Raw genomic sequence first — 19,266 nt, forward strand, 5'->3', positions numbered from 1 at the left:
GAGCTCTTGACGGAGAGGGAGACCGGCGGCCCCAGGCGGTCACCAAGACGCGAGGTGATGGCTTGCTGTGCTAGGTGCCCAGGGAAGTCACCGAGGAGGACAGGGGTTGGGGGGAGACCTCCTGGGGGGCGATCGGGGACCGCAGCCCAAGTCCCCGGTGACAGGAGCTCGGTGGGCCTGGTGAGGGCCAGTCGTCCACTCTGGGCACTCGGAGGGAGGCGATTTCTGACTCAGGGTGTTTTTGTGTTTGTTTTTTTTAATGTCCAAAAACCAGGTCTTTGATCCGGCACATCTCTGTTTTTACTGAAGTAACTTGTTTCTTGCAGAAGGGTCCGCTTACTCATACGTCTCTCCGGCTGGTGGCATTATTCGTCTGATTTCTTCTTCCCCTTTTCTCCTCAGGCCCGTGGGGCGCTCAATCCCCAGCAGCGAAACCCCGCCTTCTAGGTGCGCAGGCCAGCGAGTCCTGGCAAATGTCTGCCGTCGTGAAATCACGATCTGGAACATTCCCATCACCCCCAAAAGTCCCTGGTGCCCCTTGGCAGCTCACCCCGCCCCCGCGCCCCCGCGCCCCCAGCACCTGGTAATCACGGATGTTTCCTGTCCCCGCGGTCGTGCCTTTTCCAGAACGTCATATGAACGGCATCCTGCACCACGGAGCCACGGCGTCTGGCTTCTTTCACGGACCAGAATACACGTGAGCTTCATCCCCGTTGCGGCGTTCACGACTTTGTTTCCTCTTAATTGGAAAGGATAAAATGTACCACAGTTTGTTTATCCGTTCACAGGCTGATGGACATTTGAGCCGTTTCCAGTTTTCTGCTGTTATGATTAAAGCCGCCCTGATTATTGCATACAGGTTTCGAGTAGGCCCTGTGTCCTCATTCCTCCTGGGGAAAGCCCTCGGAGCGGACGGCCGGGCCAGCACGCTGACCTTGCTGAGAAACCCCACGCCGGTTCCCACGTTTGCTCCGCGTGCCGTTCTTTCCGTCGTCCACGCACGACTGCTCTGGGTCCCCGTCCGCGCGGCCACCGCTCACGGTTCTAATCGTGTCTCCCCAGTGCCCCGCGGCCCCGCGCATCTCTCCCCGCGCTGTTCCTTCTCTGACAGAGGGCTCCGTTCTTTGCCTGCCTTCGCGATCGGGGCCTCTGTCCTACCGGTGGGACAGCCAGTGGGTTGTCACAGCTGGCACGTTCTAGATCCGAGTCGAGACGTTACATTGGGACGATCAAGTGTTTGGCCAGCATTCCCCACCCCCCCCCACCGCCCCCCCGATCCGTGGTTTCTCTTTCCTCTTAACACCGTCTTATGGGAGAGCACAAGTTTTCAATTTTGACCAAGTCCAATTTTTCAGGTTGTTTTCTTCTTTAAAGGCTCATGTTTTTTGTGTCCTGTCTAAGAAATATTTGCCTAATCCAGGGTTACGGAGACTTCTCTCCTATATTTCTGTAGAAATTTTATAGTTTTACATTCTGTGTTTATATCTGCGATCCATTTCAAGTGTAATTTTATACGCAGTGACAGGTATTAAATCTTTCTTGCATGTGGTTATCCAGCACCGTTTTTCCATCGAATTAGTTTGACACCTTTGATGAAAATCAGTTGACCGTGTGCGTGGCTCTGCTCCTGGACTTTCTAATCTGTTTTGCCATTACCACACTGTCTTGATTAATGTGACTTTTGTAGTAAGCCTTGAAATCAGGCTGTGTTAATCCCTCAATTTTGTTCGTTTTCAAAAGTATGTTGGCAATTCTAGCCTTTGCATTTCCATGTAAATCTTGGGATCAGCTTGTTAATTTCTACCAAAAAAAAAAAAAACAAAACAAAAACCCGTCAGAGTGTTGATTCGCGCCGTGGTGAGCCGGTGGTGGGTCAGTGAATCTGAGTGTCCCCGCGGATCCCAGTAACATTGTGTTTTCTGCTTCACGGCCGGGCTGTGTCTCTGTGCTTTTTTAGATATTTTTCCATATCGCTCATCCGTGTTTTCTGGTCTCGAGTGCTCAGATCTCCTACGTGATTTGTGCGATTTGCTATGTCGTGTTTCTGACATCACCCAAACGGTGCACTTTTCTTAATTTCGCTTTTGGATGGCTTGTTCCTAGCATGTTGACCTGGAGTCCTGTGGCTTTGCTAACCTTATTCGTTCTGGAAGCTTCTTTTTTTTTTTTTTTTTTGGTAGATTTTTTAGGATTTTCTACGGAGATGATAGTGTTGTCCCAAACAGAGTCAGTTTCATTTATTTATTTTTTTTCCATTTCAACCTCTGTTGCTTTTTGTCCCTTGTTCTTGCCTGATCGCTGGCTGGGCTTCCACGGTGACGTTCAGTAAATAGTGAGGAGAGACCAGACCCCCCGCTTCTGCTTCCTGATCCTGGGGGGACGCTTGGTCTCTCGCCGTGAAGCGCGATGCTAGCTGTGGCTTCTGGACATGCCCCTTACCAGCTGAGAAGCCCCCCTCTTTCCACTTTTCTGGCAAGAGTGGCTATCGAGTGTGGCTGCTGGATTTCGTCAGACGCTTTTCCTGTATCTATTGATTATATATGTGTGTTTTTCTCCCTACTTTATTAATACGGTGAACTACACCGAGTGATTTTCAAATCGTGAACCGACCCTGAGTTCTTAGTATAAAGCCTACTTGGCCATGGTGCGTTTTTTAAAAAGTACATTGTTGGCTTTCATTTGGCCAACGTAACAGAGAGTTTTCACATCTGTGCTCACGAGGGATCGCGTCCGAGGTTTCTTTGCTCTCAGCGTCTTCGCTTTTGGCATTAGGTAATCAGTTGGGAACTGTTCCTGCTTTTTGGTTCCGGAAGATTTAGGGCAGAAATGCTGTTTTCTTCAGTGTTTGATAGGACATGCAAAGCCATCGGGCCTGGGGTTTTCTTCGTGGGAAGGTTTTTGGTTAGAAATTCAATTCTTTTCACAGGCTTAGGGCCGTTCAGTTTATCGATTTCTTCCCGGGTAACTTTTGGTAGTTTGTATCTTTGACGTTTGTCCCCAAGGAGCCGGCCCCCCTCCCCATCTTAGGACCAGGGTCGGTCCCCTCTGTGGGAACGGGGGGACCCGGGGCTGTCCAGACACGGAGGACCCTCCTCGGTGCCCTGGCAGGGGGCACGGGCTGGAGGCTTGTATCTCAGAGCCGCTCCAGGCCCCCGCCCAAGCTGGCCGCCCGGCCGGGCGCCCCCTTCTCTGGTGACAGGGACGCAGCCGGTGGTGGGGGTTGAGCGGGGACTGAAGGTCAGACCTTCTCTGTTGCCTCCCAGCCCCGCTCCCTGGAAGGCCACCCCTTCTCGGAGGAATGAAATTCAAGTAGACGGCCCTCGGAGACCACGGCAAGTCTGCTTTTCTCTTACACTTTTACTCTGTAAACTCCAGCCCTAAAACAACATACATCCTTCTGAAGCTGTTCACATATTAGCTCTTAAAACAGCAAAATCCGTGCACAATTTCCTCTCAATCCCTGAAAACATTCCTGAAAGAAGAAGAAGAAGAAAAAACTGTTTAAATTCACCGCCTGTCATTAGAATCTCTGGAAGTGCCAGCCGTCAGGACACCGAGGAGCGGGGCCTCCGCACGCGCGCGCCCCGCGGGGACCCGAAGCCCACGCGGGCCTTCCTCCCCCGGCCAGCAGCCCCCCGCCGCCTCCGCTAAAGCAAACACCATTCAAACCAAGGCAGAGCCTTTCAACGCCTCAACCAGATAATTAGGAAGGGTTTTCGTCCCCAAGTCGCTCTCGGTTTGGTCAACTTCTCGTTCTGGGTGAATTCTTGAATAAGACGTTTTTAGCAGCTCGGGCCCTCGGCAAATAAAGACTCGGCCGCCGCCCTCTCTCCCCCAGCCCTGCCGGCTAAGGTGGCCGTCGCAGGGGTGGAACTTCTTTGGGGTTAACGGCCCTCGGCAGCGAGGTTCCGGGGCTGAAAATAAACCCCATTTAGCCGGCCTGGAGCCGGAAATAGCCGTGCCTGGGGAAGACGAGGGATTTGCTTTAAATACGTGTAAAGCTGGCTGCCGGGCCGCCTGATGGTGTCTGCAGCTGGGCACGGGCGGTCCCGGGGCCTCCCGCGCCCCCACCGCAAATTACAGGGCGGCCCGCCCGGCTACTCCCGTGTGCGCGAGGCCCCGAGCGTGATTCACGGGGCTCTTGGCCCCCAGGCCACGAGGTGGAAAGCCCCCCCCGCCCCCCGCCGCCTCTCTGACTGTTTAGTGTCCTGGAACACGGCACCCCCCACCCCGACACACACACACCCAACCTTTCCTGCCCCTGGGCCTTTGTTTCTGCTGGCCTTAAGCCTGGGATAACTCTTCCAGCATTTCGGGGTCTGTCTCCAGAGCCCAGATTTTCCCGTGGAGCAGGGAAGGCACACAGGCCAGCGTTTGCCCACGCACAGAATGGCGCTGTCTCACCAAGGCCTACGGGACAGGACCCCTTCCCAGGAGGAGAAAGCTTTGGGGCCTGTGACCTGGACGTCCACAGGGACCTCCGTCCAGCTCTTGGTCTGACCTGGACGACGACCCCGAGCCCCCGGATGTGACTGCTGTTCCCTTCGGGCCAGAAGCCCGTGATCAAGGGGTCGCCATGTGGATTTCCTCTGAGGCTGGGAGGGGAGGGGGGATCTGTCCCAGTCCCAGCGTCCGGTGGTTCCGTGGCTCGTAGATGTGTCCCCCGCACCTCTGCTCTCTCTGCGCACAGCATTCTCCCTGCTTGTGTCCGTATCTCCCCCTTTTGTCAGGACACCAGTCATATGGGATCAGGGCCCAGCCTAGTGACCCGGCTTAACTAATTACACCTGCAAAGACGCTGTTTCCAAACAAGGTCCCGTTTGCCGTCCATGGGTCAGGACTTTAGCATATGAGGTTTGGGGGGAGACCCTTCAACCCCAAACGGTGCCTGGGTGAGGGGTGAGGAGTGGGTCTGTGGAGCAGGAGACACTCGGGATCACTCAGGACCTGTCCTGCTCTGGTGTGGGAGGCAGGTGGCCCTTGGGGACTATTGCCACCTGGCTAGCACCCTGGGGGTGGCATTGTGCTCGGAGCCAGGGACTTGGTCAGAGGGAGACAGGAGAGGCCCCTGTGCTCAGGAATTCTTGAAAAAGATGCGGGGTGTCATTGAGTCCACTGAAGTGATGTTGGAAACTGCTTTGTCCACCCACAGTGCCATCGACGGGGGAGAAGGGACAGGGGGAGATGAAGTCACCGGGGAGGCAGCCACTGGGAGGGCTACAGTATAAGCTCTTCCGACGGGAGCAGGGGCTGTTCCAAGCTTCAGGGGTGAGGGCGCAGCGATGGAAGAGGATAGTCCAGTGAAACTTCCCCGCTCAGGAATGAGAAGGGAGGGGATACTATGCTGATCACCTCTCCAACTCGAAGGAAAATGAAGGAGACAACATCAGACAGCAAACAGTAAGTAAATCGAATCGGATGTATCCAGTTTTACACTAAATGTGAATGGCCTGAGAACCTCTGTTAAAAAGCAGGGACTCTCAGAAAGGTTTTTAATTTCATTTTTAACAAATACGTCGTTCAGAGGAGCTCGGTAAAGCAAACTAATAACGGACGGTGGAGAACGAAGGAACGGCCGAGCCATGCTGAGCGCAGGGTGAACGGTGTCGGCACTCAGACAGGCCCAGGCAAGGCACCACTTCTGGAGGAGACGGGGTTGTAAACTCTGACATGTCAAACAGCGTAAGAGCTCCGTAAAGCAAAAGCTATTGGAAATGCGGGGCAAAGCAGGTTAGATGTGATCACTGCAGGAGGCTTAATTGTACCTCTCAGAATGGGACGATTCTGGCAGACGCAGGATACATGAGGGTGTGGACGGCTTATGTTGCAATGGATTCTAACGGTAACCTGTGGTCCCTGCTGCTTACGGCTGTGTAACAAGCGTCCCCCAACCCACGAACCAGTGCTGTAACTATGGATCTTCCTGACCGGGATCTAGTTCCTTACGCCCACAAACATTTGTAAAACCAGTCATTACACCCGGCTGTGGGGGGGAGGGGGTGGGGACCCAATACACTTTGAAAAATTGGGATGAAGTTGGCTGTGATCAAAACCCAATACAGTTAGAAATAAAGGATGACGAGGTTACCAAAAAGGCTCAGCTATTTGGGAATTAAGCAGCGAATGCTCTCGTGAATAACCCCCAGGACGAAGAGGTGAATGTCGGGCCCACCTGCCAGGCAGGGTCACGGAAAGGCTCCCTCTGCGCCGTGGGAGGCACCTTCCGGGACCGCACCCCGACACCGACCACGGACACGTAATTTTCATCCCATCATCCACAGTTGGTTGGTAGTGGCTTCCTTGTGTTGTAAGTGTCGCCTCCCCATGTGCGTTGAAATTCACTCATTGAAAGCAACTAATGAGTAAAACACACACATTAGATGGTCGCACGTACCACGTGTCTACCGAGGGCCCTTCACCGCGTGCTCCGGGGGATGGCCACGGGCTGTGTAGCCACTTCACCAGAATCTGTGATAAGCCCGGTCCCGGACAGGGAGAAGACAGCTGCCCGGGGCCCACTTCCTGGCTGTGTCTGCCTCCCTCCCCACACCCCCCCAGTCAGGTGTCTGTAGCGGTGGGGCCCTGGCCCACCTCCCGACCTCGGGAGCACCCGGGTGGGGAGGAGGCGGGCCGTGCTGACGTGCCCTGCGGTGCGGGCACGCTGTCTGGTGCGGGAAGCTGGGTCCTGGCACTGGTAACACGTGCAAAGTGACTGTGGCAGAGAGAGTCATTCTTCCCCTCCGGCGGGGGGGCGGGGGGGGTTCTCTCAAGGCTGAGCTAGGAGGCCTGGGATCCGAGGATTACGGGCCTGAGGATGCGCCACGGCCGTGGGTGTGGTCGAGTTGCTGGTCTTGCTTTTACCCTCTGAGCCCCCTGGATACACACACAGCCGTGGGGCCCGGGCCCTGGAGTCTGCAGGTGCTACAGAGGAGGGGGCCGGGCTGGACGCCTGACTGGAGCCACTGAGGCTCCTCCGGGTGGGCAGTGAGCTGTTGGCCGCAGGGACGATTGCTCAAAAGCTGTCCTCCGCTTTCCTTGCTCCCTAAAAGCCCGTCTGGCCCCGCAGAGGGGTTTCCCGGGAAGCCCACGCGTGGAGAGTCGGGACATCTGTGCCTCGCCCCATTGGCCACTGAGCCTGCAAAGCTGTACTGGCAGGTCTGATCGCGGCTCCCGTGAGGCCGGGGTGGGGGTGGGGGGTGGCACAAGGTGAGCCCCGGGGACTGACCCCAGCCAGGGCGTCAGGAGTGGGGGGGAGCCCTGGAGCCTCGCCGTACCCCCAGGCGCCTGCTGGGGTGTGGGACAGGGGTGAGGGAGGCAGCCAGCCCCCCAGCAGCCTGGACGGCGGGCCTCCCTCGAGCGGCCTGCTCGGGCAGCGACCGCGGCCCCTCACCAGGCCAGGGGACCGGACGGCAGCTGTTGCCCACTTGCAGGGCCCGGCTGCTGGGTAGATGGGAATATCCGTCCCCATGGTGATGGATCGAGGCTCATGGCCTGGCCTGCTTGGCCTGCAAAATGGCCACCCCAGACAGCTGGCAGGTAGGGCTGCCTCTCGGGAGAACGCGGACCGGTGCCTCCTGAGTCGCCCCAAACCCGTGACTGTGTTTAAGGGGTGGGGCAGCACCCAAGGCCCATCCAGGCCGTCGGCCTCCAGGCGGGGGGCTGCTGTCAGATGGCTCGCGGGGCCCTCCTGGGAATTCAGGGTGGCTAGCCTATTGGGGAGAGGCTGTGGGGCCCCAAACCACCGGTGACTTCAGGCAGGTGGGTCCCAGACCCATGTTGGGGGGGAGGTGGGGGTCCATGTCCCAACAACAGGGAAGTATTGTCTGGCCTGGGGACACTGGGTCTTCCTGGGTCCCCCAGCCCCCCCGGAATGCAGCACCCACCCCGGGTGACGGGGCGTGGGGGAAGAAGCAGGCATGTCCCTCACCTAGAGTTTCCTGTGTGGCCCTTAGAGCACCAGGTGGGTGCCCTGCTGGGGCTCGGTGTGGACCGTGCTCCCAATGTGAAGACAGACCCCCAGCTCGGGAGACAGCTGAGGAGGTGGGGAGGGGTCCCCTGGGCTGGGATGAGTCCCACTGCCTCGGCAGGAGGGAGGTCGGGCCAGGGAGACACAGGTGAGGTCCAGGTGGAGGCGTCAAAGGCTTGGGGTGCATCACACAGGGTCAGGGGTCAGATCAGGAGGGGCCCTCTGTGCTGCGGGCAGAGTGGGGGTTCCGACACGGGTCCGGGGTGGACTCGGGCCTCCAGGGGCAGCGTGCGAGCCCCAGACCGGGTCAGGGTTCTGCACGCCTCTGTGCCGAGCCCCCCTCCCACCTGCTTGGCTGCCCCTGGGAGGTCACTTCTGTCTTGAGGCCCTTCAGTGCCACCCTGTCTTCTGGGTCTTTCCATGGCATCTCCACAGGCCCAAGCGGCCTGTCTAACGTCAGCCCTCCCCACAGCCCTGGGAAGTAGGCACCCCAGGACCCCCACTTTACAGACGAGGACCCCCACTTTACAGACGAGGACGCTCGGACGTTGGCACGGTTGTGGGGCCCACCGGGGTCACCGCCTGCGTGTTGGGGATGCCGTATCCTGCCGTCCTGTGGGGGAGAAGGGCCCTCAGTGGCCTCTGTCCCGGCGCAGGGCTCCCCTCGGGCAGCAGGGCCCCTTCCCTGTACCCCCAGTGGCTGACCCGGGGCCTGGCCCACAGGCTGTGTGGACCGGGGAGCAAAGGGGTCCAGGCACACGGGCCCCCGCCCCAGCACGGGCCGAGGTGGGGCAGCGCTGGCGGGCGCGGGTGGGGCTGGTGGGCGCAAGTGTGTGCCGAGGGCCCCAGCTGTGCCCAGCACATGTCACCGGGAGGCCCCAGAGCCCTCACCGCGGGCGCGCGGCTGGGAGCAGCTGGCCACGGGCAGCTCCTGAACAAAGGGTGCTTTGAGCGGCCTGCACGCCTGCTCTGTACTCTGCAGCCAGCTGACTGTCCCGGGAATGCGCAGGCCAGCTCCCCCTGCGGCTCGTGGGGTCCCGCTTGGAGTCAGAACAGCTGGGCTGGCCCCTGTGCTGTAGGGACCACAGCCCCCCCCCCCCCCCCCCCGCCGTGGGGACGCCTCCCGGCTCGTGGGAGGAGAGGAAGACCCTGACGCTGGTTGCCCACGGCCCCGCCCTGATGGGTGGCCTGGTCGGGTCCCCGTGTCCCCCCCCCCCCCCCCCACCCCGTTCCAGGTCTCCGGGACCCCTTCTCCGCCGGCGAAATCCCGTTGACCCCGGGAAGCACAGGCATCCTGCCCCCTGTGGCGGCCCTCGGTGCGGGGCGGGGGGCGGGGGGGGCAGGAGCTCCTGCAGAGCGGCCCCCACCCCCACCCCGGGGCTGTATCCCCAGTGGGCCACATCCAGCACCCACAGGGCCACCGGGGAGGCAGCTGTGCTATTCGTCCTTGACCCTAATTCCTGCTCTTTGTCATTTCTCACCTGACAACCCGCGGGCCCCTGCACCCCACGGTCCCCGGTGCTTAATCCTTTGTGGTTCCGTCTCTATCTCTCTCCGAAATTTTTCATCATCGAGATAATGGAACAGTCACATCAGAGACCGCAGGAATCACAAGGATAAGGACCTGGGAGGCCGCCTTTCTGTTTAGCAAAAGAAGAAATATTTTCCGTCCCAAGAGTCGGGATGTGAGGCCGGCTAATCTAAGCGGGTTTAACCTTCAGGCCGTCTTGCTCTCTGTCACATGTGAGTGGTTCGTGGCGGGGACGTTCCCAGCGCTCCTAAGTCATGCGATGCCAGCAGCACTGAGCCTCAAAACACGCGGGGCCTTAGACGATCTTCCCGCTGATGAGGATGCAGTAGCTGATAAAGAAGGAACGACAGATAAGCCCCCAGCGACCTCCATCCTTCTCGTCGTTCTACACGGTTACGAAACGCTTGAGTAACCGCCAACCTTTTCCCCGTGTGCGCTCGCAGCGGGAGAAACCAGATAAGCCCCTGCTTTTCTGAACCTTTATCTCCACTCTTGGGATTTGCAGAACTGCTGTCACAACAGTTCCCCCAAAACAGCGAGGGCAGGGGAGGGCCGGGGTGTCTGTCAGCAAAATGGCAGGATTTCAGGCGAGGACCTCACGGCCAGGTCCCGGGGGCCGCGAGCCCGTGCCGTGCGTGGGGCGTCCAAGGCAGGGCCCAGAGCCTCCCGGGGAGGGACCCCGAGCTTGTGCAGGGCCCCACGTCCCCTGTCAACACCGCGATGAAACGGGGCGAGGGAGCGTTCAGAGACCCCGCCCTCACTGCCACCCCCCCTCCCCAGGTGGACCCTTTGCACGCTGCCTCCTCTGCTGTCCCCGCAGAAGGGGACCCGGCGGGGTGCCTGGCATCGTTCCGTGAGTTCCCCTGACACCGGGCTAGCAGCGGGTCCGTGAAGACGGGAGCTTGTGCCCCAGGCCGACCACGCGGTGACTCTCCCAGCCCCAAGTGGGGTGACGTTCGGGGCCCGTCTTTCCACCCTGTGGGGCCGCCCTGAAGGCCCGCTGCGGGGCCCGTGGTGTGTCTGTTGTGGTCGAGCGCACAGAGCACCACGTTCGCCATTTCCAAGGGCGCAGTCAGCGGCATTCAGTGCATTCACGGAGTTGTGCAACCACCACGCCCGTGTAGTTCCAGAACTCTCCCGTCCCCCCGGAGGAAAGCCCCTCACCGGGGGCAGCCGCTCCCCACTCCTCCCTCCTCCGGCCCCTGGCGTCCACTCATCTTTCTTTTCATAAAATCGTGGTGAAATACGCGTGCCATGCACTTTATCGTATCTGTGTCGAGGTGCACGCAGAGCTCTGGGCGCTGAGCACGTTCATGCTGTTAGGCAGCCGTCCCCACCCTCCGTCTCCAGAACTTTCCGTCTTCCCAAATAGAAACTCCATCCCCATGAAGCACAGACCCCCAGCCCCGGCGCCCCCCGTGCCACTTTCTTTTTTAAGAAAAAACCCAGGGGCGCCCGGGTGGCTCTGTCGGTTGAGCGTCCGACTTCGGCTCAGGTCACGATCTCACGGTTCCTGAGTTCCAGCCCCGCGTCGGGCCCTGTGCCGACAGCTGGGAGCCCGGACCCTGCTTGGGATTCTGTGTCTCCCTCTTCCTCTCTGTCCCTCCCCTGCTCGCGTGCTGTCTCTCTCTCTCTCTCCCTCAAAAACAAATAGACATTAAAAGAAATTTGTTTTATTTCAATTTATTTGAAACAGCAAAGCAGTTCACTCATTTCTCACTGCGCCCCACCCCCCATCGACCGTCAGTCTGTTCTCCGAACCCACAAGCTTGGTTTCGCGTGTATGTGCGGTTTCCACACAAGTGAAATCTCAGGGCATTTGCCGTTTGCCGTGGTGCCCTTGAGATCCAGCTGTCGCTGTGGACGGCAGGGTTTCCTTCTTCCATGGGCAGCCTCCGGCCGCCGCCCTGCCTTGGCTGTCGTCAGTAACGCTGCGGTGAACGTGGGGGTGCAGGTATCTCTTTGAATTAGCGTCTTCATTTTCCCTGGATAAATCCCCAGGAGTGGAGTTCCTGGGTCTTACGGGAACTTTCACTTTGCGAGGCACCTCCACCTGGGCTCCGTCCGTGGGGGCCACACCAGGTTGCGTTCCCTCCAGCGGCGCGCGAGGGCTCCCTTTCTCCACGTCCTCGCCAACACTTGTGGTTTCTTATCTTTTTTTACTCGAGCCTTCGTGACAGGCGCGCGGCGCTATCTCACCGCGGTTCCGATCCGCGTCGCCCTGATGGCGAGCACCCTTCTGGGTGTCTGTTGGCCGTCACGTCTTCTCTAGAGAAATGTTTGCTCAAATTCCTCACCTATTTTCCAACTGGGTTCTTTGTTAGGACTTGTTTGTAGGATGATGCTGGATCACACCAGTAACACCGCTGAGAGCCACCCCTAACACCCAGCACCGGGGAGACCCACAGGAAGGGCCCAACTCCGGCCCGAAACTCGCGGAATGACGCGGGTCAGGGTGGGGGGCTAGTTGGACGCTTGGACCCGTGAGGTCCGTGTCTCAGCTTTTGGCAGGTGGCAAATGCTTGGGTCTGTCCTCTGGTCTCAGCACCCGCCCTGGCCCACCGGCCCCTCGGCCATGAAGCTGACACCGGCCGGGGTGGGGGGGGGGGTCCCCCCGTCCCTCTGGTTTGACTGTGGTCTCCGAGAGCTCCTCTCGGAGGACAGCCTCTGTCCTTGTATCTGCAGGGCAGAGCTCAGGGCCGCACTCCCTCAGCGTCCCGGCCTCCCGGCCTGCATCCTTGACCTGCTGCACACCTGGGGTCACACAGGCACCACGTGGAGCTGGCCGAGAGGGCCCCTGGGCTGGCTGTGCTATCGGTGGGGGAGCCACGTGGCTTCCACAGGGGTGGTGGGTGTGGCTCCCAGGAGGTGGGGGGTATTGAGCCGGACCGAGGAAGGGTAAGGACCCAGAGTGGGGAGCTGGGGGGAGGGGAGCACCCGGGGTGTGGGCCTGCCGCGGGCCAATGGGAGGCTCTCAGGATAGGGTAGGGGGGTGGGGCCCTGGGAAGGGGGCCACAGACCCCGACCCTCTGGTATGGAAAGTGGGGAGCGACAGCAGAGGCTTGAGCAGTGAGCCTGGGGGCAGGTGACAGCTGTTGGCAGGCTCTGGGCGCCCTTTAGTTCACCTTTGGGGCTTGCTTAGGGCCTGGAAAACAAAGACAGAAGAGTCTGGGGGCCTGCTCCTGCCAGGGTGGAGAAAACTCAGGGCACAGAGGGTGGCCAGGGTGGGGGGATCACCCTTCCCGGGTCTGGGCCACTGGGGCTGGAAGCTGACCTCCCTTAGTCCGGAACTAATGAGCCTGCTGTGGTCCGGGGGGACGTCGTACCTGAATCAGGGGTGACACCACGGGATGACAGAGGTCAGTCCTCCTGCAGTCTCCCCGCCACCGGTCTCTGCAAGTGGACGGTCAAGGCCAGTCGCAGCCTCCAGCCCTCCTGTGAAAACATTCCAAGGCCCCTGCTGGTCCACAGCCCCCGCCGGAGCCCAGGTCAGTGGACAGGTGGCTTCAAGAGAGAGCAGTGGGCCGGGCTGGCCGGCAAGCCTGCCCGTGGGGTGCTTGAGCCACGGCGAGCCCCCCGCAGCCCCAGCACGCAGCACCCAGCTCTGAGGGCCTGGCTGTGGCCTTGACCCTGAGTGCCACCCCACCCAGCACTCCAGGCAAACATCCGTCCCACCGCCTCATGCCCCGTCCCCATCCCCTCCCAGCGTGCAGGCAGCATGGCACCTCGAGCTCAGCCCCGCCCGGGGCCTGGGCCTCGCTTACACGCGGTGAGCGCCCCATGCGGCCCGCCGGGCCTCGCGCTGCATTCCAAACTCAAACAGGATTTGAGGATTAGCATTGTTTTAAATTATTCCTACACCTCACCCCTCCAGGGGGGCGTGCGTGTTCTCAGGCAGCCAGCCCTGGGAGAGCGGGGGTTGCTCCGGACCAGGTTCTCCCCACGAGTGAGACGAAGATGATTCGGGTCTCAGCAATCAGCAATCCCTGATAGTTACTTATCTTGAGGTCTTTCAGAAGACGTTTCTCGTGCTTTGAGTCTACGCGTGGCACGGCTGAGGAAGGGATTTAAATGATAAGAAATGCACGAAAACAAGAACGAAAACTATGGAATGACTGATAAGCCGGATGGTGTGTGGATGTGCAGGCAGAGCGGGGAGGGAGGCCCCGAGGACGGCTCTTTTGGGGACCCCCTAGTGGCCAGGTGACCCCTTCTCCACAAAGATGCCAGTGCCCGTGTCTCCACTTGGGGAACGCGGAGGTGACGGCCGAACCCTGGAGGCCCGCGGTGCATTCAGACCTCGCCCATCACGGGCTCCTCCCGCCTGCCGGGATCCGGCAGGGCCGGGTTCTTGGGGGACACGTGACCAGGACGGAGCCTTGCGAGCGGGGGGCTGTCGGCCCCGCTCTCTCGTCCGCCCGGTGGATCCACACCGAGTGCCGGCCGGGGCAGGCCCTGGGTTTGCGGGGCTGCGGAGCGGGGGATGGGCGGTGCGCGTGGCCACTGCCCCCGTGAGGTCACACGCCCCCTGCCCCCTCCAGGGCACACACGACCCCCCCCCCCCCCGAAGGATTCAGTGTAACGAACACAACTTTTTTGCAACAGGAAAGACGTAAACTCTCCTAGGCTTCCCCCATATCCACTGAGCTTGTCTGCAACACTGGGGGCGGTGTCCAACCACCCCCTCGTGGCGGGGAGGGCAGGGGCGCGCTACGGACTAGGACCTGCCCTGTCACCCCGTGAGGCCCCCTGCCAGGGCCGGACTCCAGGGGCAGGAGGATCAGCATTGCCGTCTTCGTCCGGCTCCTTCCCCTGAGCCCGCGGTCTGGCCGCGGACACGCCACGCCCTCCCCCCAGGCCCCGTCGTGGTCCTGGCCTCCACGGTCGTCCTCCGCGTGGGCTCCACGGGGCAGGGTTTTGGGCCACCCCAGGGCCCATCCCTGCTGGGGCAGGCGTCGGAACCTCCTTCCTCTATAAGGCTGAGTGATATTCCCTCGTACAGATGGCCCCCATCAGGGCTTGGGGGGACAGCGCTGAATCTCTACGTCACTCTGGTGCCGGCAGCTTCTCTGCGGTCCGGGACGGGGGCTGTGCCTCCCTCCTTTCGTTTCTTGGCATGATGTTTTCAGGTTTCGCCGCACCCGGCTTTTGCCTCCTTTGTTAACTCACAACTACCAGATTCCTTCTGATGCGCCCGTAAACGGAATTGTTTTCGCCGTTTCTTTCAAAGATCGTTCGCGGTTGGTGGAAACGGTACAAGCGACACAGAAAGGCCGTTGCTTCGCGCTTCTTGACTCGCGCCCGCCTTGCTGAGTTCTGCAGCGATCTACCCGGCGTGCTGTGTGTGCGTGTGGGATCTTTGCAGTTTTCCACGCGTCAGCTCACATCCCCTGCGAGCAGAGATGGTTTTGCTTGTCTTTTCCGATTGCGATGGCTTTTGTCTCTCTTCCGCGCCCAGCCGCTCTGGCTGCGTCGTTTAGCACAGCGTCGAATGCGGCGAAGGAAAAGCTCCCGTCGATAGTGCGTGCTGTGGGGTTTGCAGGTGTGGCTTTTGTTACGTGCAGGCACTATCCCTGCGTTCCTGATTTCACTGGTTTTAACAGGAAAAGGTGGGCAATTCTGTCACATGCTTTTCTCGCAGCGACTCAGGTCGTGCGTTTTTACCCCGTTCTGTTGACGTGACGGGTTGTAACTGATCGGTCTCCGTACGCCGGGCCCCCCTTCCGACGTCAGTTCCATTCGGTCACAGCGTGTGATCTTTCCGACAGGCTACTGAGCCGGCTGCTTGTATTTTCTCGGGCGTTTCTGCACCGCTGCTCACAACGGAGGCCGATCTGGGCTCCTCTTGCCTCACGTGTAGCGTCTTTGTCTGGCTTCATTCTGGCCTCGCAGGACAAGTCAGGAAGTGTTCCCCTCTTCGGTGTTTTGGAAAAACTTGGGAACGGTCGGGGTTACTTCTTCTCCAGATGTTTGGTAGGTTTCACCAGCGAAGCCGTCGGGTCCACGGCTTGTCTTCATTGGGAGACTTGTGCTCACCGGTTCGGTCTGCTCGCTAGTTGTGGATCCGTCAGGATTTCCCGCCCCTCCTCATCCATCTGTCCGTTTCACCACATTGTCGTTTGTTTCCCTTTGAACTTGGTTTTCATACCGTCTCTCTTCGCTTGTCCGCCTAGCCACCCGCCCATCACCCGTCCTCGGTAGCCTGGGTGTTAGCCCTCGGGGTCCTGGCGTCCCCTCCTCGAGGTACGCTGACTGCAGACTGAGCCCTGGCCGTGGAGCGGCTCCGCCAGAGGTGTCCTCGAGGCCTCTGCCCTCCTCCTCCTCCTCCTCCTCCTCCTCCTCCTCCTGCCACCCACCTCCCTCCCCTACCCTGGGGCGCTCCGGCCCCCGGGCCCCGGCAGAGCTGACAAGTGTCCCCGGATGCTGTGTCCTTGGTGGCGTGGTGGCTGTGAGGTGAACGAGGGACCATCTCACGAGGATGGATGCTCTCTGACGCACAAATCAGGATGCACGGCCTGAGCTCTGGGGGCTCGGTGGCTTAAACGAGTGCGGCTGGAGGACGCGAGCCCAGGTCGTCACGTGCCTCAGGGCCAGGCGAGGACGCGAGACCTGAGCCGTTGCTGAGCCCGGGTGTGGATGTGGCCTGGCTGGGCCCCGGTCTGAAGAGCAGCAGGTGTCTGCTGGGGGGGTGGGTCCAGCCTTGGGCCACTGGCCCGTCCCGGTGGGCTGCGTGCTTCCCGCCCCCCCCCCCTGCCCAGACCCAGGCCAGGACCCCAGGCCGGCCGCTCTTGGGGGTCTCTGGGCGGAGGCCCCGGCTCACGCCCCTCTGCCCCGCAGGAGATTGTGCTGGTGGTGTTCTTTGGGACGGAGTACGTGGTCCGCCTCTGGTCGGCAGGCTGCCGCAGCAAGTACGTGGGCGTCTGGGGGCGGCTGCGCTTTGCCCGGAAGCCCATCTCCATCATCGGTGAGTTGTGCCTGCACCCAGGGGAGCTTCGCGTGAGGTTTCGGGGCACGGGCTGGCACCCTCCCCAGAAAGGGGGACCCGGCAGCCTGGGAGCGGGGCTGGGAGGTGGGCCGGGTGGGCCCGTGTGCCTGAGACAGAGGGCCGCTCTCCCGTCCGAGTGGCCCTGTCCTCCTGACCGCCAGGCCCCTTCCCCCGAGCCAGCGGTCTGGCTGTTGACACGCTGCCCTTCCCCCCCCCAGACCTCATCGTGGTCCTGGCCTCCATGGTCGTCCTCTGCGTGGGCTCCAAAGGGCAGGTGTTCGCCACCTCGGCCATCAGGTACACCTGGGCCACAAGCTCTCCCGGCTGGGGGTGCGAGGGCCGCGGGGCAGCGTGCTGGGTGGGGGCACGCGCTCAGGCACCACAGCGAGGTCGGCCGCCCGGGTTTGAGAGCCAGCGAGAGCACCTCTGGGCCTGGGGCTGTGACCTCCCCCATCTGGGGGCCTCAGTTTGCCCATCTGTAAACCGGGGTGATCCCAGGGCCGTGCCCAGAAGGTGGTCTGGGGACCAAAGGGATTTGGAGGTGGACAGGTCCAGCTGGGGCCCCCCCGACCCAGCCCTGACCCTGTGCTTGGGGGGGGGGGGCGGGGAGGCTGGCACGGCGGTGAGCGGGCAGACCCAGAGCCAGGCTCTGAGGGGCCGAGCGGGGGCCCGGGGCTGTTGCGAGGCACCTGGGCCGGTGAGTCGGGGGCAGGGGCACAGAGGTGTCTCCCCCGCAGGGGCATCCGCTTCCTCCAGATCCTGAGGATGCTGCACGTTGATCGCCAGGGAGGCACCTGGAGGCTGCTGGGTTCTGTGGTCTTCATCCATCGCCAGGTGGGTGGTCTGGCTGGGGCGCTGGGGTCCCGGCTGTGGTGCCCGCATCCTGGCCGGCCGGGCGGACGATGTGCCCGCGTTCCTTCCAGCTGGGGACAAGAGGCTGGGGGCAGAGCTAGGGGCAGACGTGCAGGGTGGAGAGAGAATCTGAAAGCGGCAGGCGGGAACAGTCCCCCGACCGAAGACGGGCGCGTCACCACGGGTCTCGGGGCAGAGCCGGGCGGCCGGCGAGCCTGTGTAAGCCGGCCCGTCTGTCCAGGCGGCGGCCGGGGCCCGACCCTGGCCAGTGGGGAGACGGGTGGAGATGGGCCCCGCGTGGGCATGTGGACCACGCGGGACCCACGTGGGACCGTCTGGGACAGGCCGAGCTCGCACCGGGCAGGCCCCCGGCCTGTGCCGCCTGCCGGGAAGGTCACAGAGGCCTGGGCGGCCGTGAGTGCTCCGCTGACCCGCACCCCTGTGCCCGCACTGCCCCCAGGAGCTCATCACCACCTTGTACATCGGCTTCCTGGGTCTCATCTTCTCCTCGTACTTCGTGTACCTGGCCGAGAAGGACGCCGTGAACGAGTCGGGTCAAGTGGAGTTTGGCAGCTACGCGGATGCCCTGTGGTGGGGGGTGGTAAGTAGAGACAGGCGTCCCGGGCAGCGGAGGGGCGGGAAGCCACCACGGGGGCCGAGGGCACTGCGGGCTCGGGCCACGGGCTCCTCACGCGAACGTGGGGAAGGGTGCCCGCGGGAAGGTTTGCGCCGGGAGCCGGCAGCGCGGGGGCCCTCGCTCCGAGGGGGGGACCCACAGCCGACCCTTCGTCTCCGGGCACGTGCCGGGGCTGGGAGCCGCTGCCCCCAGCCAGGCCGGGCCCTCTGCTGCCCTTCACCCTGGTGGGGGGGGAGGGCGGGGTCAGGCGTGTGCCCTGCCGTCTGGGAGGGTTTGCGCTGGCCCCAGGACTATCCCTGCACCAAGGAGCGCCACGTTAAACGGCAAACAAGCACCGTGACACGAGGGCGGGGGGACCTCCCGAGAAAGAAGTGGTCCCCTGTTCTGCCCGGGCACCAGGCCTGCCTGCGGGTGCCGTAGCTGGGCCCGGCCCGGAGAGGTGCCGGTTCCCTCCCCACAGGGCCCCCAGGCTCTCCTGGCTGTGGAGATGGGCTCCTTGGGTGCACTGAGTGCAGGGCCCGGTGCCCCAGTTCCACCTATAAGTGGCCCTGCTGGGCTGGGCAGCTCTCGGCTCCCTGGGCTGCAGGAGAGGCAGTCATAAGGGAGAGGGCCCCACGCGGCGGGGTGCGGGCAGGGGTCCTGACGGGTCAGCCTTGCAGGGGGCCAGGGCCCTGGTGGGCCAGCCTTGCAGGGGGCAGGCAGGAGGCCTGGCGGGTCAGCCTTGCTGAGGACCAGTCATTGCTGTGGACAGCCAGGTGAGGCCTCAGCCAGCCACGTGCGCCCTGAGTCCTGGCCGCGTCCTCGCCGTGTGGGCCATGGAGAGACTGTTCAGGGCATGAAGGGCGCCCCTGACCACACCCTCCACCCACAGCCTGGCTTCGAGGGGAGGGGGGTTCCAGGCACTTGACTGCAGGTGGACCCGGGCCCGGGATCAGCACGCACAAGGCCCCGAGGCGGCCCGGGGCGGACACGTGCTGTGGGGAGAGACAGGGGCGTGGGCCACGGGCCGGGCCCCCACACTCCCCAGCTTTCCGTGGGGTACGGTGCTCCCTCCTTCAAAGTACTCTGGGGTGTGAGCAGCCAGTGCCCCGGGAGGGCCTCCCACGGGGCCAGGAGCAGGGGGTCAGGGAGACCACAGTGGATACCGGCCCCTGCTTCAGGCTGAGTGCGGCTGCGTGGGGAGGGGAGCCCCTTGGAGCTGGGGGTGGGGCGGCCGATGTCCGGGCTGATTGGGGAGGGGCTGAGGAGAGGGTCCTGGCCTTCACGGGGTGTGGTGACGCCTCGGGGCCAGGCCG

The 19,266-nt window shown here is 61.9% G+C and overlaps 1 protein-coding gene across 6 annotated transcripts in view; it reads left to right on the top strand.

Annotated features, from left to right (window-relative positions):
• The window catches only part of KCNQ1 (potassium voltage-gated channel subfamily Q member 1), a 319,343-nt gene that overhangs the window by 63,000 nt on the left and 237,077 nt on the right, over positions 1-19,266 (top strand). For 4 of the 6 annotated variants that reach the window (XR_013550302.2, XM_078433821.2, XM_078433823.2 and 1 more), the window contains exons 3-6: positions 16,335-16,461; positions 16,701-16,779; positions 17,220-17,316; positions 17,795-17,935. The exons of the other annotated variants lie outside the window; for them this stretch is intronic. Coding sequence is in view for 3 of the 4 variants with exons in the window: in XM_078433821.2 (XP_078289947.1) it covers positions 16,335-16,461; positions 16,701-16,779; positions 17,220-17,316; positions 17,795-17,935 (444 nt within the window). In the remaining variant the exon portion in view is untranslated. The remainder of the gene's footprint in view (positions 1-16,334; positions 16,462-16,700; positions 16,780-17,219; positions 17,317-17,794; positions 17,936-19,266) is intronic. 6 annotated transcript variants of the gene reach the window in all.

Source organism: Panthera onca, chromosome D1 (genome assembly GCF_046562875.1).
Source record: "Panthera onca isolate mPanOnc1 chromosome D1, mPanOnc1 haplotype 2, whole genome shotgun sequence".
Taxonomy (NCBI): Eukaryota; Metazoa; Chordata; class Mammalia; order Carnivora; family Felidae; genus Panthera; species Panthera onca.